Genomic DNA, 25285 nt, shown 5'->3' with positions numbered 1-25285 from the left:
CACTAATACTAGACTTTACACCGATTTTATCAGCATTATGCTGCTAATTGTCAGCATAATTAGCATTTTATGCTGATCGGCTTGACGTCATAATTCGCAGATCCGATCAATAACGTCATTGATCGGCTCCGCAAAAGACATTTACTCCGCGACGCCATCGTGCACAGTATATTTGAATCCAAAAGCTAGTTTATTTTTAGCCTTGTCGCGTGTCTTTGGCGTAGTCCTGTAAATATCTGACTGCCAATAAAGTTATTTTTTAAAAAAGAAAAAACATTTCGGCGGTGTGGAACAGACAACACGTCTGAGAAAGACAACACGTTGTGCCCCGGATCAGACGACAAGACAAATTTGCTCTTTCGCGACTGCACCAGACTACTGCAATAAAATAAAATCTGGTATTCCGATACCACCGCATCCCGTTTTTACGATCATTGGGCTTTACCTTGTCAACTCAAATGCGACCGGATACACTCGTTACCGTGGCGACGACAACAAGAGTGGAGCTCGCCGACTTTGTATTATAAGGACAAAATGGGGGGAAAACGTGTGTTGGTGGTCACCGGTGCTCGGAACAGGAGAGGACGTTAGTTTAAGGCTCGCTTGAGGCACGTTCACGTACTTTGAATACGATACGGCTCGCAAGCAGGCAACAAAAACAATATGTAGCCTAGCAAGCGAGTGGTAGCACGAACCCTTGCACGTAAACATGCCGCCGTTCTGTCGAATCATGCTCTAAAGTTTCGGTGGGGGTGAAGTCATTTAATTAAAAATAAAGTAATTTAATGACAGTAAGTTAGCACCCATTATTTCTGTCATGTTGTCATGTTGGTTTGACCTGACTGATTAGAATGCACGATCTGACGACAGCAGTCATTTCCAACCTTTATGGAGCCAAGGAACATATTTTACAATTGAAAAATCTCACGGCACAAAAAGTGGATCCATGAATGACTGTATGTACTTCCTGCCATCTAATAAAAGACCGTTCATTTGTTCTGTCTGTCACTATGCCTCCCTGGCATAAATAGAGGAACAAAGATACATTATTTCTTGTAAATAGATTTTGTTTGCGCAATTAAGTACACAAGTGTATATGTGAACAGGTCATTTATTCGTCCATCCTATGATTGGTTGTCGGTTTTTTAAACTCGCAGATCGGTGATCGGCCCCAAAAATCCTGATCGTGTAAAGCCTAACTAATACACTACTACTGGTCCTACCTACCACATGGGGCAAAAGTACTTACAATCGGTAGGCTACTTAAGTAGAAGTACAGATACTTTTGTTTAAAAAAAAGGCACTGGTAAAAGTAGAAGTACTGATTCAATTCAAGTAAAAAAGAATCTGAAATGGGCAATAAAATAAGAATTTGACATTTGTGGGAGCTCATTTCTGCTAGTATTTTTTTAATTTCGTATGGTGGAGCACATTTCTCAGACAAACCCAAAAATATTTTGCTTTTTTTTTAAAAAAACGTATGGAAGCCCATTTCCGCCATTAAAAAAAATATATATACAGTGGGTACGGAAAGTATTCAGACCCCCTTAAATTTTTCACTCTTTGTGATAATGCAGCATTTGCTAAAATCCATCCATCCATCCATTTTCTGTGCCGCATCTCCTCACGCGGGTCGCGGGCGTGCCGGAGCCTATCCCAGCTGTCATCGGGCAGGAGGCGGGGTACACCCTGAACTGGTTGCCAGCCAATCGCAGGGCGCACAGGAACAAACAACCATTCGCACTCACAGTCATGCCTACGGGCAATTTAGAGTCTCCAATTAATGCATGTTTTTGGGATGTGGGAGGAAACCGGAGTGCCCGGAGAAAACCCACGCGGTCACGGGGAGAACATGCAAACTCCACACAGGCGGGGCCGGGGATTGAACCCGGGTCCTCAGAACTGTGAGGCTGACGCTCTAACCAGTCGGCCAACCGTAAATGTTTTCCCCTCAATGTACACACAGCACCTCATATTAACAGAAAAAAACTAAATTTTTGAAATTGTTGCAGATTTATTAAAAAAGAAAAACTGAAATATCACACACCCGTAAGTATTCAGACCCTTTGCTCAGTATTTAGTAGAAGCACCCTTTTGAGCTAATACAGCCATGAGTCTTTTTGGAAATGATGCAACAAGTTTTTAACACCTGGATTTGGGGATCATCTGGGCAGCCATTTTCAGGTCTCTCCAGAGATGCTCAATTGGGTTTAAGTCAGGGCTCTGGCGGGGCCATTCAAGAACAGTCACGGAGTTGTTCTGAAGCCACTCCTTCATTATTTTAGCTGTGTGCTTCGGGTCATTGTCTTGTTGGAAGGTGAACCTTCGGCCCAGTCTGAGGTCCTGAGCACTCTGGAGAAGGGTTTTCATCCAGGATATCCCTGTACTTGGCCGCATTCATCTTTCGTTCGATTGAAACCAGTCGTCCTGTCCCTGCAGCTGAAAAACACACACATATGTATATGTGTGTGTGTGTGTGTGTGTGTGTATATATATATATATATATATATATATATACACATACATATGTGTGTGTGTATATATCACCTGTGCGATACAGTCCCAACAGTGAAGCACGGTGGTGGCAGCATCATGCTGTGGGGGTGTTTTTCAGCTGCAGGGACAGGACGACTGGTTGCAAACGAAGGAAAGATGAATGCGGCCAAGTACAGTGTCCTGGACGAAAACCTTCTCCAGAATGCTCAGGACCTCAGACTGGGCCGAAGGTTCACCTTCCAACAAGTCAATGACCCGAAGCACACAGCTAAAATAACGAAGGATTGGCTTCGGGATAATTCCATGACTGAGTTGAATGGCCCAGACAGAGCCCTGACATAAACCCAATTGAGCCTCTCTGGAGAGACCTGTAAATGGCTGTACACCAATGTTCACCATCCAACCTGACAGAACTGGATAGGCTCTGCAAGGGGACTGGCAGAAGATCCCCAAATCCAGGTGTGAAAAAGTTGTTGCATTGTTGTTGGATTTATCTTACCCAACATTATACAAAATACACACAAAAGGAATGAAGACGCTGGTTTCTTTTTCTCATGAGGAGGGCGTATGGGAGATTGTTCAGATGACAGCCTCTCAACACGCTCGAAACAATCTCTCCCGTCGCTCCTGCATTTATTTGAAAATAGGCCACCGTTTACTAGGTTTACAAGACATAACACACTAAGGGTAGGGTTTCAAGGTGAAAACATGGGACCGACGCCTGCCACGTCCCGGCCACGTCCTTCTCTCTGATGATTCCCCAAGCGCTTCAGCTGCCCCCTGCTCCGGTGTGTTCCGCTAACATGTGTATGTGTTCAATGCAGAGAACAAATTTCGTGTGCATGCATGCATGTTCATGACAATGATGATGATGATGATTCCTGCTGAGTCATCTTGAAGGCGAGACATCTTCCTTTCTCAAAATCGTCCATAATACTAATGCAAGCTAAGCAAATAAATGATAACTTCTACAATATATTGAACATTTCCCTCCTGTTTATCATGTATTTGCACAAATTCTCATATCATTTTACAGTCACTTCATTTCGATCTTTTAACTGTAGAATCATTTTTATGAAACAAATACACTTACACTCAGAGTCAACTTGTCATACATGAATGTTGTAGTTTAAACATCGTAATCACCTGGATCAGGAAACAAATCGGGTAAAACAACATCATCATCATCATCATCATCACTATCAACCTCCAATAAAGGATACATCTGCCCCCTACGGTTCCTCTATGGGGGTAATTGCTGTGGTAATTAATCTACTGATTAAAGCCCGAATGCATGGGGTCCAACGACATCCACACAATGTCAGAATGGCTGCAAAAACAGCAATTGATATCAATATTGGTGAAATTATGGTTTTGTATTTACCAAAAACGTCCTTCCAGCTGTCCCACAAGGAGTGTTGATTGAGGGTCCGTAGACCCATCGATGGCACGGGACAAGCTGCCATCTGAAGCAGTATTGTTTGTTCTCCAAACATACCGCAAACACCTCCCTCTCTTGCGAGGAGCGTGTCGACAGCTATGCGGTTTCGGAACGTCCTTGAACTGCTCGTGCACAGCTTCCAACCCACTCTGAGTCCAATTTCCTAATCTCTGTACATTGAAGTGGATATAGTTTATCCCATTAATTAACATCCCCAAAAGACTGTATTAGCTCAAAAGGGGGAATTCATTTCAATGGGGAAAGATGATTTGCCATTAATTTGAAACTGGTTGAGCTTCACATTTCACACTGACCACTTCCTGTTTGTTCTGCAGCCGGCCCGGCCCGACGGGGCCGTCGTCTCCAGTCCAACGTGGAAAGTTTTGCGAGCGAGTATGACGGCGGTGGAGCGCGCGGAGCTGCAGTACGGCGTCGACGGCGGCAAACGCTGGGATGACGACTGGGACAACGAGAACAGCTCTGCGCGACTCTTTGAACGGTCGCGTATCAAAGCGCTCGCAGGTACCGCCGACATTCGGCTTGGCTACGTTAGCACACCGATTGATTACTCTGGTACAGATGAACCTGCGCAGGCATCCCGCTCACGCCAACGAGCTGTTATGTTGAATTTGGATGAAGTCGCAACAAAGACAACACAGCTTAAAACTTCAAAGTGACAAAATCCATTTTAAAGACAACCCTCCCGCCAAATTTCTTCATTTGGGAACAAAAAACACAGTGGGACTTTTCCTGTTGGCTTGCAATTCTGGAACCGATTTGCCCAACATTGCAAATACCAACGCGACAGCGTATATGGCGCACATATGCTCACATTATTTACAGTATAGCGTACTCACTGTTGCACGAGATATGTAGCCGTTGAACATGTTAACAAAGCAGCGTTTGAAGAAAGCTTCAGACTTTTGAAAAGTAGTACACTTCTTGAATCGAAGCAGGTTCCTTTGATCTACTTTGCACTTTTTCGTCAGCAACTGGAAACTTGACTGGCAGTAGATTGTCTGTTAAGGCATCGATGTGTTTAATCTGTGCCAAATGTGCAATTTTTGTGAACAGAGCCCATGTTTTTAAGATATGTTATTTATTGTTCTACATTACAATGCCAATGTTTCATATACTCTTTGAGTTAATTGTTCTTTGATGAGATGTACTTGCATTATTGTGCTCTAATATCATGATATCAGTCGGCAGGGGCGGGTGGCAATTGAGAATTTGGGGGCAACTCCCAAACTGGCCAGTCCATTCCAGGCCGAGCATTTTTTTTTTCTTTTGTTTAATAGGCTAATTCCTGTATAACTTCCAATACACACAGCCATCTTTTAACAAATCATAATTACAGACTATTATTTAATAAGTACAAAACGACTTATGGGGTCACTGATGGTGTCGCGGTACTTTGGTGCGGGCAGCGTGGGTTCAGTTCCCACTCGGTGACGGTGTGAATGGTCGTCCGTGTCTATATGTGCCCTGCGCCTGATTGGCGACCAGTTCAGGGTGTAGTCTGCCTTTCGCCCGAAGTTAGCTGGGATGGGCTCCAGCGTCCCGCGACCGTAACCGGGATAAGCGCTGTTGAAAAAAACCCGACTTATGGGGTAACCTCTCTAATGTCAACCAAGCCGTGCACGCCAAGGGGGGCTTCCGCACACGGCTGGCCGACTGGCCCGGCCGCCGGCTGTGGCACCGCTCAGGATTATAGCCTCCGGGCTGCAGCACGTGTTTAGGATTCGTGACTTCGTCTGAAAGTTGCTGTTGTGCCATGCGCGGACCGACAATTTAAGCAGCGGACTTACAAGTCCTGTGCGCCCAAGTTTTTCACATCTGGATTTGGGGATCCTCTCCAGTTCTGTCAGGTTGGATGGTGAATGTTGGTGGAAAGCCATTTTCAGGGCTCTCCAGAGATGCTCAATTGGGTTTAAGTCAGGGCTCTGGCTGGGCCATTTAAGAACAGTCTCTTGGAGAAGAAATGTATCTTCAATCTACAGTAAGCTGTCTTGTTGGAAGGTGAACCTTTGGCCCAGTCTGAGGTCCTGGACACTCTGGAGAAGGTTTTGGTCCAGGATATCCCTGTACTTGGCCACATTCTTTCCTTCGATAGAGACCGGTCGTCCTGTCCCTGCAGCTGAAAAACAGCCCCACAGCAGGATGCTGCCGCCACCGTGCTTCACTGTTGGGACTGTATTGCACAGGTGATGAGCAGTGCCTGGTTTTCTCCACACATGCCACTTACAATTAAGGCCAACAATTTCTATCTTAGTCTCATCAGACCAGAGAATCTTATTTCTCACCATCTTGGAGTCCTTCAGGTGTTTTTTTGCACAAACTCCACGCGGGTGTCACGTTTGGGTTTGTCCGAAGGAGAGGAACGCAAGGCAAAAACATGGAGGACCCAAGTGCAGGGAAGCAGGGAGGCAACGCAGTAGTATATAAAAAATTATATTTAATTCCGAAAACAAAGATCACGAAAAAGTCTAAATGTAACAATGAAACACTTGAGTAAACCCAAAACAAGAAACAAGACATGACTGGTGAAATAACTGAGCGACAACTGGCGACTATGACATGGCACAGACAGAGACAAAGACACCTGACAACGACAATGAACCGACAAGAACTGAAAGAAACCAGAGAACAAAATACAAACAGATTGACGAGACAACGAGGAACACCTGGACAAGACACGAGTGGCTGGAGAGAGCTGATTGGTCGACACAAGCTAGACGAGAACAGGTGGACACAACAACCAAATGAGCACACGACAAACATGGAACACGGGAAAACATGGAACAAAACTAAACACAACCCAAACCAAAACACAGACCATGACAGCGGGCTTCCGTGGTTCTTGAACTGAGGAGAGGCTTCCGTCGGGCCACTCTGCCACAAAGCCCCGACTGGTGGGGGGCTGCGGTAATGCTTGACTTTCTAGAACTTTCTCCCATCTCCCGACTGCATCTCTGGAGCTCAGCCACAGTGATCTTTGGGTTCTTCTCTACCTCTCTCACCAAGACTCTTCTCACCCGATGGCTCAGTTTGCCCGGACGGCCGGCTCAAGGAAGGGTTCCGGTCGTCCCAAACGTCTTCCATTTAAGGATTATGGAGGCCACTGTGCTCTTAAGAACCTTAAGTGCAGCGGAATTTCTTTTTTGTAACCTTGGCCAGATCTGTGCCTTGCCACAATTCTGTCTCTGAGCTCTTCAGGCAGTTCCTTTGACCTCATGATTCTCCTTTGCTCTGACTTACAGCTGTAAGGTCTTATATAGACAGGGGTGTGGCTTTCCTAATCAAGTCCAATCAGTATCATCAAACACAGATGGACTCCAATGAAGGTGTAGAACCATCTCAAGGAGGATCAGAAGAAATGGACAGCACCCGAGTTCAACATGACTGTCACAGCAAAGGGTCTCAATACTTATTCTGGCTGTGTGATATTTCAGTTTTTCTTTTTTAATAAATCTGCAAAAATGTCAAAATTCAGTTTTTTTCTGTGTGTCTATTAATGAATACAAAATGAACTTAAATGATTTGAACAAAAGGCTGCAATATAACAAAAAGTGCAAAATTTAAGGGGGTCTGAATACTTTCCGCACCCACTGTACATGTAATTAGATTACATAATTACATTTTTAAGTCATTGTAATGTTATATTAGCGAGAGCAAGTATGTAATTAAATTAAAGCTGCTTTTGGAATTTTCGATGATTACAATTTTGATTTTGAATTCTTTTTTTATTTTAAATTGCAGCAAAACGGATTGATCAAATAGTTGTTTTCCTCTGCCTTCTAAAGCTGCAGCTTTTGATTGGCTCTCTCTGATCTCGTGCCATTCTGCCGCTTTGTGATTGGATCTGTCGCTCTCTTTATTCTTCTTTTTGATCGGCTCTCTCCCTCGTCATGTGCCATTCTGCCGCGCTACTCAATCGGCTTCATAAGTCTGTCGGCTGTATGTTTGCAATAATGACGAGACCAGACAATTCAGGGGTTGGAAATAGAGTAAATACTTCATACAGACAAAAGGCAAATGCCCGAGCATATCGGCGCAGTGCAAAGAGGGTTTGCTGGCAGCGAAGGTGCTGCCGACGGCGAAACAGTCGAAAATATGAGGGCACATTTACAGGTACCACGACGACTACTAGTTATAGGCTAGCGGTAAGTGCAAGCACTCACATACGTAAAAATGGGGAAGAAGTGCCAAACTTTTGTCTAGGGCTGCACGGTTATGGCCAAAATAATAATCATTGAATCATCAATCAAATAATTTTGATCAAGAGTGTAATCACGATTGTTTATCACAGTTATACTTCATGTTAGGTACAAATATTTGAGTGCACTCCTTTTCAGCAAATACGTAACAATTTTCAGTGCAAAAGGAATCTTTAAATCAGAATAAATTATCGATAATAATAATAATTAAAAAAAAGAAATGACCCCAAGAAATTCTACTTGAGCAAGGGCTAACTCAATAACTATGCCATTACAAAGTGCAATCACAAATTGCAACTTCATGGAAGCAAGTACAATTTATGGAGAAAACCCAATAACGTTCGACTTTTCAGTCGAACAGTCAAGGACGCCACGTCTCCGCTGTTCCGCGTGACCGTTGGTCAGTCGTGCACGGTCACAAACTGCAAAGAACCTGACGGCTGTGATTTCCCTCTCGATTGACTCTCGGCGCTTTTCACTGCGGTCAGGCCAGCTGAAAAGTCGAAGTCAAGGCAACCGCCACAACGATGGTTAAAGGGCCCATATTTTCTCGATTTCAACCTCCACAGAGTGACTCATGACTCATTTTGTCATACGAGCGTCCGGAAAAGGCCCCTCTGACATCTGCTTCTGTTTCAGCCAGTTTTGTATCCGCTTTGTCCATATTTGGCTCAGGCCAAATTGGCCCCCTGTCCGCCGATTGGTTGCCTCCGTGTTTATTATGTGGACAGCGCTGGCTCGGGAGCGCAGAGGTAGGCGGAGGTCTTCGCTCGTGACATAGATAAGATCGAGAAATTCCAATCAGCTGATTTCAGGCCTCTTGGCAGAAAAGCGTCTGGAACGCGTGGATGATTTTAATTCCTATTTCACATGTTTACTGAGGCACCATAGAGACAATATTACTGCCCAAATACTCGAAAAAGTTAGTTTGGCAAAATACGAGACCTTTAATATTTTGCATTGCAGTAACACGCCGCCAACGATATATGTGTATATAACCCTAACCCTATATGTGTATGTATTGTATGGCGCTTGTTAAAGACTTTGAAAATGTATCTCAAAAGTTGGTTTATCGAAGCCAGGCTGAAGGACGGACACTCAACACGCAGCGCTTCGTGTGTGTGTGTGTGTGTGTGTGTGTGTGTGTGTGTGTGTATATAGTAAGTTTGTTTCCTGTTTCCTGTTGTGCGGCTCACTCTGGAATGTGAAGCTACAGGGGAGGGAAATTACCTGATGACATCACCGATATGCTTTCATGTCATTGGTTGTCCCCACACACATGCACACACATGTTGATGGCGTGGTGGACCTTTGACCTTTCAGGAAGTGTACTACTTTGCCCGTCAAACGGGCGCACTAGCGTGACGTGGCAGGGCGCCCTCGAACAGGCGGCCGCCGTGGAGGCGCTGAGCAAGCCGCTGGAGGATCGCGTCCGAGTGCTGAAAGGTAACCAGAGGTCGCCTGGCACATTGCGTCCGCTCGCTGCCACTTGTATTTTAAAAGGAAAGGATATGAATCCACTCGATCAGGCACACGGGGAAAATGTGTGCTGGGGGACCTTGTGCCAATTCTCTCTTTCTCTTTACCTTTGTGTGTGTGTGTGTGCGTGCGTTCCCAGACGAGCGGGAAACTGTGCAGAAGAAGACTTTCACCAAGTGGGTGAACTCTCACCTCTCCCGAGTGTCATGCAGAATCTCAGACCTTTACACGGACCTGCGAGACGGACGAATGCTCATCCGACTTCTGGAAGTTCTGTCAGGGGAGAAGCTGGTAACACACAAACACACACACACACACACACACACTTACCGAGACGGTCTTTGAATGGATGCGTTGGTCCCGTTCAGCCCAAGCCCACCAAAGGTCGAATGCGGATCCACTGCCTGGAGAACGTGGACAAGGCTCTACAGTTCCTCAAGGAGCAGCGCGTCCATCTGGAGAATATGGGCTCGCACGACATCGTGGACGGGAACCACCGGCTGACGCTGGGCCTCATCTGGACCATCATCCTACGATTTCAGGTCACATGATGTATTTTATTTCGCTTTTGTCAAAACCGCATTGCGGTCGGATGTCTTGGACATTCGGAATGAAGAGGGGGCGGAGCTGTCGACCGATCACCACCTGGTGGTGAGTTGGGTCCGACGGCGGGGGAAGATACAGGTCCGAACGTATTGTGAGGGTCTGCTGGCAACTTCTGGAAGCGCCCCCTGTCAACAGGGGTCTCCTCCCGGTGGGACGTGCCCGGAACACCTCACCGGGGAGGCGTCCGGGAGGCAGCCGAAGCAGATGCCCCAGTCACCTCATCTGGCTCCTCTCGATGTGGAGGAGCAGTGACTGTACTCTGAGCCCCTCCCAGATGAGCGAGCTTCTCACCCCTTCTCTAAGGGAGAGCCCGGACACCCTGCGGAGGAAACTCATTTCGGCCGCTCGTATCCGGGATCTTGTTCTTTCGGTCACGACCCACAGCTCGTGACCATAGGTGAGGGTAGGAACGTAGATCGACCGGTAAATCGAGAGCTTTGCCTTTCGGCTTAGCTCCTTCTCTACCCCAACGGCCCGATACAAAGTCCGCATCACTGCAGACGCTGCACGATCCGCCTGTCGATCTCCCGTTCCATTCTTCCCTCACTCGTGAACAAGACACCAATATATTTGAACTCCTCCAGGATCTCATCCCCGACCTGGAGAGGGCACGCCACCCTTTTCCGACTGAGGACCACGGTCTCAGATTTGGAGGTGCCGATTCTCATCCCAGCCGCTTCACACTCTGCTGCGAACTGCTCCAGTGAGAGTTGGAGATCTTGGCTTGATGAAGCCAACAGAACCACATCATCAGCAAAAAGCAGAGTTTCAATACTGAGGCCACCAAACCGGACCCCCTCTACGCCTCGGCTGCGCCTTGAAATTCTGTCCATAAAACTTATGAACAGAATCGGTGAGCACGGGCAGCCTTGGCGGAGTCCAACCCTCACCGGGAACGAGTCCCGGTGAGGGTTGGCGCCAGCAGCTGGTATTGTCCTTCCATTGCGAGGAAACCAGTGTGAATTGATGGTGGCCGGATGTTGTGACGTGTGCGGCCGCCATCTAGCGGCCGAGGTCTGAAGCGCACTCGTGTTTCAAATTTTCACTCGTATCTCAAGACAAAGAAATTGATCTAGTGACGGCTCGTATGTCAAAAACGCATAAGTCGATGTTGTCGTATCTGCAATTTTGTGATCGCGTGTCCTTTCAGATCCAAGACATCAGCGTGGAGACCGAAGACAACAAAGAGAAGAAGTCTGCCAAAGATGCTTTGTTGCTTTGGTGTCAGATGAAGACAGCCGGGTGATTATTGATCCCGTTGATGATTAATTAGTAGGATTATCCATGATACGACAACACGTTGCCTTCTTGTTTTCAGCTATACTAACGTCAACATCCACAACTTCACCACAAGCTGGAGAGACGGGATGGCCTTAAACGCACTAATACACAAACACAGGTGGCCTTCATCATCATCGTCATTCCAGCAATCGTAACCATTGTCGTCGTCAACGTGGGGTCCTTTGTGTTAATAAGTTCCGTTTGTGTGTTTCAGGCCCGATCTGATCGATTTTGACAAGCTGAAGAAGTCCAACGTTCACCACAACCTGCAGAATGCTTTCAACATGGCTGAACAACACCTGGGCCTCACGCAGCTGCTCGACCCCGAGGGTGACCCTACCCTTTTCCCACAATGCTCACCTAACCCTAACCCTGTTTAACAATCCTCTTTACAACCTAAACCTGAATTCTGTTGACTTAACCCTCCAGGACAGCTGTGGCTACACAAGTAGCTTCCCACCACCACTGCGGTGTGACTAGAGTAAATGAATAATGTGTGCAATAGTCATGCATTTTTGAAGGCCTTGAAAAGCACGAGATACTCTAAGTGTCATACAGCTTTAGCTAGTTTAACTCAAGCGCTTTCTTTATCAGCCGAACTTAGCTCTGGTTTCACCAAGCTCAACCGGTGACCTGTTCGACCTCCACTCGGTCAATCTTAATTAGACATTGCAATTTCTGGAGAAATTGCGTGTGAATGAAATAATATGAAACAATGTGGAATTATGTAGACTGATAAAGTGTGAATACAATTGAACCTGAACGACCCTAAACGCGTCAACCATTGATTTGGTGGGCCTGGTTTAAAGGTGACCTTGTCCCGGTGATGTGTTTTTCTTTCTAGACGTCAGTGTGGATCATCCGGACGAGAAGTCGGTCATTACATACGTGGTGACCTTCTACCACTACTTCTCCAAGATGAAGGCGCTCAAGGTGGAGGGCAAGCGAATCGGGAAGGTCAGCTCAAAAGCCGCCCGAAATATGGACTACCCACATTTTTGTTTCATCTCACAATCTGAGAACGTCTTTCTTGTCCACACGTTCATTGAGCATAAAAAGCGGGACCAACCTGTAACTGGCCAACAGTGGAACCCTTGTGATTCGCAGCCCTGCTGCAAAAGTCTGCGAGCAATTGAGGCCCCCCTAAAGACATTTGTAATTGTCTAAAGATGGTATAGTAAAGCAATACCTTTGTCTAAATGAAGCTCCCCAACTCACTTCAACATAATTCCTCAGCACCAAGATCCCATGAGATGGCACCAAAGTAACACTTTTAATGCTTTGGCCTGAGCACGAAAAGAATATTGATTAAGTGCTTGAGCGGCTTTCCATACTCGGACGTCTCTGCTATGCTACTTTCTTGCTGTCTTCAAAAGGAATTTCACCTTTAACCAATGTTCGGTTTAGAGCCGTAAACAGGATGTCAAGTGACGCCAGGTTTCTCGCCCTGCAGGTTCTGGATCGTGCCGTGGAGACGGAGAAGATGGTGGACAAATATGAGTCTTTGGCGTCCGACCTGCTGGAGTGGATTGAGCAGACCATCGTCATCCTCAACAACAGGAAGTTCGCCAACTTGCTGGCGGGTGTCCAGCAGCAGCTGCAGGCCTTCAACACCTACAGGACTGTGGAGAAACCCCTGAAGTCAGCAACCTTCACCATTCTGACTCCTCTGCTACCCCGCCCCCTCCAACCTGACTCCACCTCGAGCTGCTGTTGCACTACTCAAACATCTGACCTTCTGGTTGATGCAGTTTTTCTGTAATTGCTGTTCAGGTTCACGGAAAAGGGGAACCTGGAGGTTCTTCTCTTCACCATCCAGAGCAAGATGAGGGCCAACAACCAGAAGGTCTACACACCTCGAGAGGGAAAGCTCATCTCGGATATCAACAAGGTCAGCGGCAGCTTCACTCTGAGTACACTCTGAGACGGAACTTTGATTGACTCTGTTTTTAAATATGGGCAGTATTGTGGTCATGTGGTCAGCATGTCTATCTCACCAAAATCCTGTGTGGAGATTGCATGCTCTCCCTGTGCTTGCACTGGTTTTCTCCAGGTAGGGTTAGGGCTTGCGCCCACGTTCCAAAAACATGCAAGTTAGCGTCATTGAAGATCCTGCAATTAGCTGGCGACCAGTTCGGGGTGTACCCCACTTCTCAAGCATGCCATTTCTGCGACCATTTTTCACCCTTGTCACATCCTTTGGAGTAAGTCATTTGTCTGGAGCTTGTCTGAAGTTTTTCCACTTACAGGCGTGGGAGCGTCTGGAGAAGGCAGAGCACGAGAGAGAGGTAGCTCTGCGGACGGAGCTGATTCGTCAGGAGAAGCTGGAACAGCTAGCCAGTCGCTTGGATCGCAAGGCGGCCATGAGGGAGACCTGGCTTTGTGAGAACCAAAGACTGGTCTCTCAGGTGGGAGGAACGAGGACGTGGCCGCGTGCAGGCATCTATTGACACTTCCTGAATCCCACTCTTTTTGTGTCCAGGACAACTTCGGCTTTGACCTTCAGGCCGTGGAGGCGGCCACTAAGAAGCACGAGGCCATCGAGACGGACATCGCGGCGTACGAGGAGCGCGTGCAGGCTCTGGTCGGTGGTGACCAAAGAACTGGAAGTGGAGCGGTACCACGACATCAAACGCATCTTGGCCAGGACGGACAACGTCGTCCAACTGTGGGAGTACCTGCTGGAGCTGCTCAAGGCCCGCCGGCAGCGACTGGAGATGAACCTGGGCCTGCAAAGAGTCTTCCAGGAGATGCTCCATATAATGGACTGGATGGACGAGATGAAGGTTTGTTATATCCTTCTGATAGATGGATGGATGGATGACTGCTTGGTGTTGGGGCTGACCTCTCATGGCCCAGGGCTGCTCCTTGGGTTCCCCGCCCCCTTATCGTTCCCTTGTCGGGTGCCCCTATCCGCCCTCCTTTCCAACAAACAAGGGACACTCTCCCACCCTCGGGCTGGGCGGGGACTGGCTGCATCGCGGGCCCTGTCGGTTGAGGGGGCATCTGGCTCTCCTGGGGGTGGAGGGGTGCGGGGTGGCATTGGGTCCCGGTGGCCGGTTGTCGGGGCGCCTCGGTGGGGCCGGCGGACCGCCCCGGGTCCTTCGGTGTGGGACGTGTCCCGTCCGCCGGGCTGCTCTCGGGTGGACCCCTGGGCCCGATCCCGCCCCTCGATTGATTGGGTGGGGTCCTCAGCTGCCGCGCTGCGGCCACAGCAATTACAGGACACTTGTGTCAGTTTTTGTGCATGAAAAACGGTATCAATTCACTTGCATGTATCCGCAGACACACACCCCTTACTGCAACAAATAACTCTAACTCTAACATAACTGAATATACAAATCACTTGTGTATCCCCTTACTTATACTCTCGTCCTGTACACTTTTATAAATTACGTAATTAATGCCACCGCACTTCAGTTGTACAGCCGGGTTCACGACCCTGGTCCTGCGTGCTTCTTCTCCTGTCCTTGTCCTGTTCTATCTTTTCCTGTCCTTCCCTCAGCAGGTGTAGCACTAGAGCCCCATGCAACACTCATATTTAACGTTTCATTGTTGTAGATAATGTAATGATTTACTTCACTCATCCTGTTTACAATTAGGGCTTTCTCTTTTGTCTTTGTTTCTTTCTCCCTTCTAGAAACCTTGTTCTGTTCGACTGATCAAGTCTGATTCTCAATAAACCTCAATTATAATACCACAGCGGAAGCTTCAAAACACCACTGTGACACAATAAAACTGTTCCGGCATTAAAAGGATGCAGATTTTCCATTCTGCTTGACCTAACAGCCGAACAGGACAAGAAAAAAAAAAAAAAAAAAAAAAGGATAAAGCCTGGCCAAAATCTAACCACGTGAGGTTTCAGCTTTGTAATTCTGTTGCATCCCAGAGCAGGCATCCTAATAGCAACAGTGCGTGGCTTAAGAATTATTTTCTAAAGACGTTTCTCCTGTTTACTTTCCAGATGCTTCTTCTGTCTCAAGATTACGGCAAGCATCTGTTGGGAGTGGAAGACCTTCTGCAGAAACACGCCTTAGTGGAGGTGGACATTGCCATCCAGGCCGACAGGGTGAAGATGGTCACCGTCAGCGCCCACAAATTCTCCAACAGCAACAACGGTGAGAAGGTTTGGTTGGAAACAGGAAGTAGAAGTGAAAAGGTTTAGCTTGTGATCACTCTGTCCTGTCTGTGAAGGCTACAAGGCTTGTGACCCTCAGGTCATCGAGGACCGGGTGGCCCATCTCGACTTCTGTTACAATGAGTTGGCTCAACTGGCCACCGAGCGCCGGGCCCGCCTGGACGAATCCCGTCGTCTCTGGAAGTTCTTCTTGGAGATGGCTGAGGAGGAGGGCTGGATCCGGGAAAAGGAGCAGATCCTGTCGTCGGCGGAGTACTGCAAAGACCTGACGGGCGTCTTGCGTCTGCTCAGCAAGCAGCGAGCCCTGGAGGATGAGATGAGCGGTCGCAGGGGACACCTCCAGAAAACTGTCGCAGAGGGCCAGAACATGGTGCAGGAAGACCACTTCGGCGCCGCAAAGATCCAAGAGCGCATTGGTGATCTCCAAGCTCAGTGGGCATCGCTGGAGCAGCTGGCGGTGCTCAGGAAAAATAAGCTGCAAGAAGCTCTGGCTCTGCACCAGTTTCAGGCCGACGCGGACGATGTGGACGCCTGGACACTGGATGCTCTTCGTGTGGCCTCCAGCGGAGACACGGGCCATGATGAGTTCTCCATTCAGGCTTTAGTCAGAACGCATAAAGACGCTGCAATGGAGGTGGCCAGCTACCGGCCTGTCATAGACATGCTGCACGAACAGGCCTCCACCTTGCCCAGAGAGGGGGCTGAGTCAGATGAGTTGTGGGGGCGTCTGGCAGGCATTGAGGAACGCTTCAGGGAGGTTTCAGAGCTCACCAAGCTGAGGAAGCAGTCACTGCAGGACACTGTGTCGCTCTATAAGATCGTTAGTGAGGTCGCAGCCTGCGAGGTTTGGATAGACGAGAAAGAACAGTGGTTGAACAGCATGGAGATCCCTGACAAACTGGAAGACCTGGAGGTGGTGCAACACAGGTAAGACCACCGGGTGCTCATCTAGACCGTGTCCTTTCCAGCTGGTGTCAAAGCACTTTGTGTCCTTGGCAGGTTTGAAAGTCTGGAGCCGGAGATGAATAGTCAGGCCTCCCGTGTCGCGGTGGTCAATCAGATCGCTCGTCAGTTGCTTCACAATGCTCATCCTGGTGAGAAGGACATCAGGACCCAGCAGGACAAACTTAACAACAGGTACAAACATGGTAACGTTTCTCCTAGATGCAGCTAGAATAAAATTAGCCCATTCCAAGGCTCTCTTCTGCCACCAGGTGGAGCCAGTTCCGTGATCTGGTGGACCAGAAGAAGGAAACCCTGAGCTCTGCGCTGGGTGTGCAGAACTACCACCTGGATTGTAACGAGACCAAGTCCTGGATCAAAGAGAAGACCAAAGTGATCGAATCCACCCAAGAGCTGGGCAATGACCTGGCAGGGGTCATGGCCTTGCAGCGTAAAGTGAGCGGCATGGAGCGAGACCTGGCTGCCATCGAGCAGAAACTCAGAGACCTGCGAGGAGAAGCCCTGCGGTTGGCTGACGAGCATCCCGACCAGTGTGACGCCATCACAGGCCGACTGGCCGAGATTGCCGCCGTCTGGGAGGAACTGAAGAACAGTTTGAAGAATCGTGAGGACTCTCTGGGCGAGGCCCGCAAGCTGCAGCAGTTTTTGCGAGAGCTAGATGACTTCCAGTCTTGGCTCTCCCGCACCCAGACGGCCATCGCCTCTGAGGACATGCCCAACACCCTGGCCGAGGCAGAGAAGCTCATGGGCCAACACCAGGGCATCCGCAATGAGATCCAGAACTACGAAGAAGACTATCAGAAGATGCGGGACATGGGCGAGATGGTGACACGGGGTCAAACAGATGCTCAGTACATGTTCCTGCAACAGAGGCTGGAAGGGCTAGATGTCGGCTGGAACGAGCTCCACAAAATGTGGGAGAACCGCCACAAACTGCTCTCCCAGTCCCACGTGTACCAGATGTTCCTCAGGGATGGAAAGCAGGTCGAAGCCTTCCTTAACAACCAGGTGAGAACCTTATCGCAGCAGCTGGCTAAGAACATCAAAGTGGTGATTGAAAACACGCCCTCAATCTCAAATGTTCTGCAGAAGTACATCCTTGCCCACACCGAGATGCCCGCCACCCTGGACAGGGCAGAGGCTGCCATCAGGAAGCAGGAAGACTTCATGACCACCATGGATGCCAACGAGGACAAGATCAACAGTGTGGTGGAGACTGGCAGGAGTCTGGCCAGTCACGGGAAGGTCAATGGCGAACGCATTCTGGAGAGAGTTGCCTCCATCGATGACAGGTGAGTCTAGCTTGACAGTACGATCTTTCAGACTGAACGACTCAACTTCAACTTGGTGCTTCAGGCATAAGAAGAACAGGGAGGCTGCAGTGGAGCTTCTGATCAAACTGAAGGACAACCGAGAGCTGCAGAAGTTCCTGCAGGACTGCCAGGAGGTTAGTCCGTGTGACCTCCGACACCTTGCCACATTGTACCGACGTTGACCTTGTTGTGTATGTGAGATTCACAATCTTGTTCCCTTCAAAGCTGACATTGTGGATCAACGAGAAGATGCTGACGGCCCAGGACATGACGTATGACGAGGCCCGGAACCTGCACAGCAAGTGGCTCAAGCACCAGGCCTTCATGGCCGAACTGCAGTCCAACAAGGAATGGCTGGAAAAGATCCAGAAGGTACCGAGAAGTTTCTTCTCAGATAGAATGAGATGACATTTCATACTGTAGACGGTCATTCAAAAATGACAAATGGCGGCTCATGGCTTTCAACCTTCACGTTAGGACGGCATGCTGCTGGTGTCGGAGAAGGCGGAGACTGAGGCGGTGGTGACAGAGAAGCTGACTGGGCTGCACAGGATGTGGGCGGACCTGGAGTGCAACACGCAGACCAAAGCTCAGTGTCTGTTCGACGCCAACAAGGCGGAGCTGTTCATGCAAAGTTGTGCCGACCTGGATGAGTGGCTGGGCGGGCTGGAGGGTCAGATCCAGTCTGACGACTTCGGGAAAGACCTAACGTCTGTCAACATCCTGCTGAAGAAACAACAGGTACTAGTACCGATAACTCCACCGCCTCGGGAACGACTTTGATGTAACCGTTGCCGCTCCCTTGCCACGGCATCCGTGCAGATGCTGGAGAAACAGGTGGAGGTCCGCCAACGTGAGGTGGTAGAGCTGGAGACTCATGTCAAGGCTCTCGGTCAGGAGGTGACGGATACCGATCAGGCGGACGGACGGCGGCAGCTTGTGGAGAGGAAGTTTCACGAGCTGCTGGAGCCGTTGCGTCGCCGCAAGGACTTCCTGGTGGCGTCTAAAGAAGTTCATCAGTTTAACCGCGACGTGGAGGACGAGATCGTAAGTCTTCGGTGTGACCTCGTGAGGATGAACCTGATCTTCATCACTTCTCTCTGTCCTCCAGCTTTGGGTCAAAGAGAGGATGTCGCTCGCCTTGTCCAATGACCACGGACACAACCTGCAGAGCGTCCAGCTGCTCATCAAGAAGAACCAGGTGAAGATCGTGGGGTCATGTGAGGGTCTGATCCAGAGAAGGGAGGCATGAGTCACGTGACCTCTGACTCGACTCAGACTGTCCCAGTCCATTTATTTTCCACTGCTTTATGCATAGCATTGGTCATAATGTGTTTGTGACCTGGCACCTCTACCTGGTACCTGCCCACTTCATGGTTGGTACCCACCAGCTCAACTCAAATGTGTGTGATGCTGTGTGGCAAGAGCCAATTGGCCTTGAGAATATACTGCCTCACACACAACATCCTGCCGTTATTGACAAGAAGTATGGAGGAAAAACCTTCAAGAGAAAAGGCGCTGCGGGATCGATGCCTTTGGTGGTTCTGTCTCAGGACCTGGCCCGGTCGGTCAGAGCAGAATATTACTTTCTGAAAAAGAAACACAAGTGAAGAGAAGCCTTTTTCACAAAGGTAGGTGGTCAGAAAAGCTGGGAGAAAGCTTTATAAAAAAAGGCAGTTGTTCTCCGATTGTGTGGGGCTGATCGGCTCTGGTGATCAGGAGGCTGTCACGATATGAAGCTTCCCTTGTTGTGGCTACGCTTGTACCACAACAAGGTGCAATAGTGGACTTTGATTGTTTCAGTTCATCGCGTTTTCGTTAAAGAAAGACTGCCGGTTTGTCCATAAGTGCTGTGTGTTTTGTTACAAGATGGCGTTTGAGATACTAAGGTTTCATCATGCATTACTCTGCACATGGCCACAAACCACACATTGTGCTCCAGGTAAAACCACATTTAATATCGTTAGTCTTTTCAATGGCATGTGCCAATTGCTACTGCCAGTGTCGGCCCTCCCAGAGTAGCCACTGTCATCACCTGTGCTCGGCTCATTGTTGTTCAAATATTGCGCCTCTATCACTCCCTTGATCCATACCTTTCTTTGCAGACTGAAACCTAATAGTTAATTTGAACTCTTTACTGTTTGTTTTTGCGATTAAACCTCTTGCATGTACAACCTGCTACTGCGTCCAGTTTTTTCAAATGTTATGCGCGGCGGCTTGGACTAAGGAACCAGGACGAGCAGGGAGCTATCAACAAACTCTTTATTTAAAAACAAATGATTGCTGTTGGCCATAATCGCTCCAAAACAAAATTAAACTAGTAGAAACTCTCAACCGTCAACCTTCTTGTGTCCAACGTAGACACGACCCGGATACCCTCATGGCCTTCCAGACAATTGGAAATGACAAAACTCAGACTCTGCTCAACACAAATGCAGGGTTGCGAGAATGTTCATTGATTATTTCACGTACCACCAGAGGGGCCCCACGTACCGCCACACTTGGAGCTTCACTGGCCTAACCCAAGTCATGACTTGACTTGACTTGCTTGAAATTTTGTGGGGACTCCTCTTGATTTTTAAAATTAAAATTATATTTTTTTTTTATGCCAAACTAGCTTGGGACTTGCTTGAAAGTTGAATGTTAATAAGACTTGACATTTACTTTGACTTCCTCCCTCCTCTGGAATGCACTCATGTGACCTGTCGTGTCCTTTGTAGACACTCCAAAAGGAGATCCGAGGCCACCGGCCACGCATCGACGACATCCTGGAGCGCAGTCGCAGGCTCCTGAAAGACGGTGACTTGGGCGGCGACACCACCGGACGGCGGGTGTCTGACCTTCAGCTTCTGTGGCGACAGCTAACAGGGGAGACGGAGCTTCGCCACGGCCGTCTGGAGGACGCCCACAAGGCGCAGCAGTTCTACTTTGATGCCGCCGAGGCTGAAGCCTGGATGAGTGAGCAGGAGCTCTACATGATGTCGGAGGAGAAGGCCAAGGTGGGCGTTAGCTTCAATAATATCTAGGGGACCTGGATATCATACTTAAGTATGATATGATTGAATATTTTTGTGTCGTGCATAAATTGATGACCCAAATATGACACAGACAGACGATTGGAGGTGACGATCTGATCTTTTTACTGAACCCAGGCTATTTAGACATGGTCACAAATATTTCTTAGAGGTTGCTTCTATTCTTGGTAGCTCGTGGTCGAAAAAAAAAACAATGAGAGGATATTCTCTTAAGAGGAAGCTCACTGAGTAAACGTTACACAACAGGGCGAATGAAATAAACTTAACTCACTGGTGGGGGTTCACCTTAGAGCATTCTACCGTAGATTCCCCACTTTTCTGGTCAATGACCCCAAATCAAACTTATGTTCTATGGGTATTAATTCATGGTCACCAATATTTTTTAGAAGCCGCTCCCATTCTTAGAAGCTTGTGGACAATTAAAACAATGAGAAGCTATCCCCTTAAAAGGAAGCTCACTGAGTAAATGTGTTTTTGTACAGTGAGCGAGGTCAATGTGACCTGGCTTTATCAAAAGGGTCCATCCATCCGTTTTCTTCAGCATATCTGAGGTTGTGTCGCGGGGACAGCAATTTACGCAGGGAAGCCCAGACTTGCCTCTCCCGAGGCACTTCGTGCAGCTCTTCCGGGGGGACCCTGAGGTGTTCCCAGGCCAGCCTGGAGACAGCGTGTCCTGGGTCGTCCCCGGAGTTTCCTCCCGGTGGGACATGCCCAGAACCCCTCACCAGGGAGTCCTCCAGGAAGCATCCTAACCAGATGCCCCAGCCACCTGATCTGACTCCTCTCAATGCGGAGGAGCAGCGGGTCTACTCTGAGCCTCTCCCGGATGACCGAGCTTCTCACCCTATCTCTAAGGGAGAGCCCGGACACCCTGTGGAGGAAGCTCATTTTGGGCACTTGTATCCGGGATCTTGTTCTTTCGGTCACGACCCACAGCTCTTGACCATAGGTGAGGTTAGGAACGTAGATCGACCGGTAAATCGAGAGCTTTGCCTTTCGGCTTAGCTCCTCCTTCACCCCAACGGACCGATACAAAGTCCGCATCACTGCAGACGCTGCACGATCCGCCTGTCGATCTCCCGTTCCATTCTTCCCTCACTCGTGAACAAGACACCAAGATATTTGAACTCCTCCAGGATCTCATCCCCGACCTGGAGAGGGCACGCCACCCTTTTCCGACTTGAGAACCATGGTCTCAGATTTGGAGGTGCTGATTTTCATCCCAACCGCTTCACACTCTGTTGCGAACTGCTCCAGTGAGAGTTGGAGATCACGGCTTGATGAAGCCAACAGAAGCACATCATCTGCAAAGAGCAGAGATACAATACTGAGGCCATCAAACTGGACTCCCTCTGCGCCTTGGCTGTGCATAGAAATTTTGTCCATAAAAGTTATGAACAGAATCAGTGACAAAGGGGAACCTCGGCTGAGTCCAACCCTCACCGGAAACGAATCCGACTTACTGCCAGTAATGCGGACCAAGCTCTGACACAGGGACCGAACAGCCCGTATCACGGGGTTCGGTACCCCATACTCCTTAAGCACCCCTCACAGGACACAAAACACATGTAGACTGGTTGGGCAAACTCCCATTCACCCTCGTGGACCTTCCTGAGTGTGTATCGCTGGTCCATTGTTCCACGACAAAGAGGAAAACCATACTCCTCCTCCTCCTGAATCCGAGATTTTATTTCACGACAGACTCTCCTCTCCAGATACCCAGGATAGACCTTACCAGGGAGGCTGAGGAGTGTTATCCCCATGTAGTTGGAACACACGCTCCGGTCCTCCTTCTTAAAAAGGGGGACCACCACCCCAGTCTGCCAATCCAGAGGTACTGTCCCCGATGTCCATGTGATGTTGCAGAGGCGTGTCAACTAAGACAGCCCCACAACATCCAGAGCCTTTAGGAAATCCGGGCAAATCTCATCCAGCCCCCGGGGCCTTGCCACCGAGGAGCTTTTTAACCACTTCAGTGACCTCAACCCTGGAGATCGGAGAGTCCACCTCAGAGATCCCAGACTCTGCTTCCTACACGGGAAGGCATGACTGTGGAATTGAGGAGGTATGGAAGTACTCTCCCCACCGACTCACGTCTCGAGTCGAGGTCAGCAGCGCCACATCCAATACTATACATTCTGTTGATGGTCCACTGCTTCCCCCTCCTGAGACGCCAGACGGTGGACCAGAATTTCCTCGAAGCCGTCCAGAAGTCGTTCTCCATGGCCTCACCGGGCTCCTCCCACGGTCACGTTTTTGCTTCAGCGACCACCAAAGCTGAATTCTGCTCGGCCAGCCCGTACCCATCGGCTGCCTCGGGAGTCCCACTGGGCAAAAAGGCCCAAGAGGACTCCTTCAGCTTGACTGCATCCCTCACCACTGGTGTCCACCAACGGGTTCGGGGGCTGCCGCCATGACAGGCACTGACCACTTTACGGCCGCAGCTCTGGTCGACCGCCTCAGCAATGGAGCCGCGGAACATGGTCCATTCGGACTCAATGTCCTCGGCTCCCCCAGGACGTGGGTGAAGTTCTGTCGGAGATGGGAGTCGAAACTCCCCCTGACAGGGGATTCTGCCAGACGTTCCCAGCAGACCCACACAACACGTTTGGGTCTGCCACGTCAGGACCAGTATCTTCCCCCGCCATCGGAGTCATCAGTTGACAGCTCCGCTCCTCTCTTCACCCGAGTGTCCAAGACAAATCCGAGTGTCCAAGACAAATCCGAGTGTCCAAGACAAATCCGCAAATCCGTCAGCGTTAGCCTAGAAACAAGGAGGTTTTGTTTACACCACGAGGGACTCTATTACGGCCTCTTGTTGGTTCATACGTTTAATGACATACATTTGAATTAAATCCGTGCCTGCAGTGTGCTGGAAGGTCACATACAGTATACTGTATGTATAATTTTGACGATTATAGCTTACAGCAAACGAAAACCCCAAAATTCACCATCTCTCGAAACTAGAATATTACGTAACAAACAATCAAGAAACATCCATCCATCCATCCATCCATTTTCTGAGCCGCTTCTCCTCACTAGGGTCGCGGGCGTGCTGGAGCCTATCCCAGCTATCCTCGGGCAGGAGGCGGGGTCCACCCTGAACTGGTTGCCAGCCAATCGCAGGGCACATACAAACAAACAACCATTCACACTCACATTCACACCTACGGGCAATTTAGAGTCTCCAATTAATGCATGTTTTTTGGGATGTGGGAGAAAACCGGAGTGCCCGGAGAAAACCCACGCAGGCACGAAGAGAACATGCAAACTCCACACAGGCGGGACCGGGGATTGAACCCGGGTCCTCAGAACTGTGAGGCTGACGCTCTAACCAGTCGCCACCAATCAAGAAACAATGAAAATAATTTTTAATGTAGAAAGTAGGCAGCAATTTCCCCTCGGAAAGGTATTTTCCCAAGTTTTGATTGAATCTGTATCGTGTATGAGTACGGAAATAAATGGACAAGTCACATAAGCGAGGCTGTACCAAAATGAATCCACAATCGTATCCGTTTTCCATCAGTGAGAGCGGTCGCTCGGTGCCAAGCGGGCGTAATATGGCGAGAGGCGTGACCTCTGTGGGCGTGTGTGTTTCAGGACGAGCAGAGCTCCGTCAGCATGCTGACGAAACATCAGATCGTGGAGCAGGCTGTGGAGGACTACGCCGAGGCCGTGCACCTGCTCTCCAAGACCAGTCGTGGACTCGTGGACGCCGGCCACCCAGAGAGGTTAGCGTTAGCCTGTTAGCCATCAACGTTTAAGTTCAAGCCTCATGCCCTCCGGGGCCATTAGAAAAAATAAAAATCTCCTTTTTTGGGGTGCATTTGCCAGTCATTTAGGTGGTGTGTGACAAGAAATTTTGTTTTCAATGGATTTCTAAAAAATCTAGTGTCTTTTCCTCTTACGTGTCTTTTGTACTCTGTCGACACATTTTTCACCCACTGGACTAGGGCGCCACGATATTTTTTTAAACCTGTGATATGTATTGCGATGTGAAATAAGTCAATAGTGTGCATTATACATAGGTATATGGGCAAGTGGAAAAAACTTTCACATTTTATAAATGTATGCCGCCATCTAGTGGTTATGAAAAAGATGTACACTTTGATTCCAAAATGCCACCGCCACCTAGAGGTTATGAGAAAGGTGTACACTTTCATCCTAATATGCCACCGCCACCGAGTGGTTATAAAAAAAGGTGTAGCCGACACTTTTATTCCAATATGACGGGTACGTATGACTGCATATACAGTGGGTACGGAAAGTATTCAGACCCCCTTCAATTTTTCACTCCTTGTTATATTGCACCCATT

General features: G+C 48.8%; 1 protein-coding gene across 1 annotated transcript in view; it reads left to right on the top strand.

The window, feature by feature from the left end:
- Nucleotides 1–25285, top strand: part of LOC133403946 (spectrin beta chain, non-erythrocytic 1-like) — a 42288-nt gene that overhangs the window by 1258 nt on the left and 15745 nt on the right. The window contains 24 exon segments of the mRNA XM_061679411.1: nucleotides 4273–4459; nucleotides 9773–9924; nucleotides 10002–10175; nucleotides 11390–11481; nucleotides 11558–11638; nucleotides 11735–11850; nucleotides 12365–12477; nucleotides 12974–13161; nucleotides 13294–13411; nucleotides 13770–13928; nucleotides 14003–14104; nucleotides 14106–14306; nucleotides 15485–15638; nucleotides 15715–16585; nucleotides 16658–16795; nucleotides 16873–17629; nucleotides 17711–17913; nucleotides 17978–18068; nucleotides 18160–18306; nucleotides 18412–18675; nucleotides 18757–18981; nucleotides 19046–19135; nucleotides 20655–20933; nucleotides 24570–24700. Of these exon segments, the coding sequence (XP_061535395.1) occupies nucleotides 4333–4459; nucleotides 9773–9924; nucleotides 10002–10175; nucleotides 11390–11481; nucleotides 11558–11638; nucleotides 11735–11850; nucleotides 12365–12477; nucleotides 12974–13161; nucleotides 13294–13411; nucleotides 13770–13928; nucleotides 14003–14104; nucleotides 14106–14306; nucleotides 15485–15638; nucleotides 15715–16585; nucleotides 16658–16795; nucleotides 16873–17629; nucleotides 17711–17913; nucleotides 17978–18068; nucleotides 18160–18306; nucleotides 18412–18675; nucleotides 18757–18981; nucleotides 19046–19135; nucleotides 20655–20933; nucleotides 24570–24700 (4973 nt within the window). The 5' untranslated portion in view covers nucleotides 4273–4332.

The sequence above is a fragment of the Phycodurus eques genome, chromosome 6 (genome assembly GCF_024500275.1).
Source record: "Phycodurus eques isolate BA_2022a chromosome 6, UOR_Pequ_1.1, whole genome shotgun sequence".
Classification (NCBI taxonomy): Eukaryota; Metazoa; Chordata; class Actinopteri; order Syngnathiformes; family Syngnathidae; genus Phycodurus; species Phycodurus eques.
Note: the sequence above shows the minus strand (reverse complement) of the source record. Positions and strands in the feature narration are given on the sequence as shown.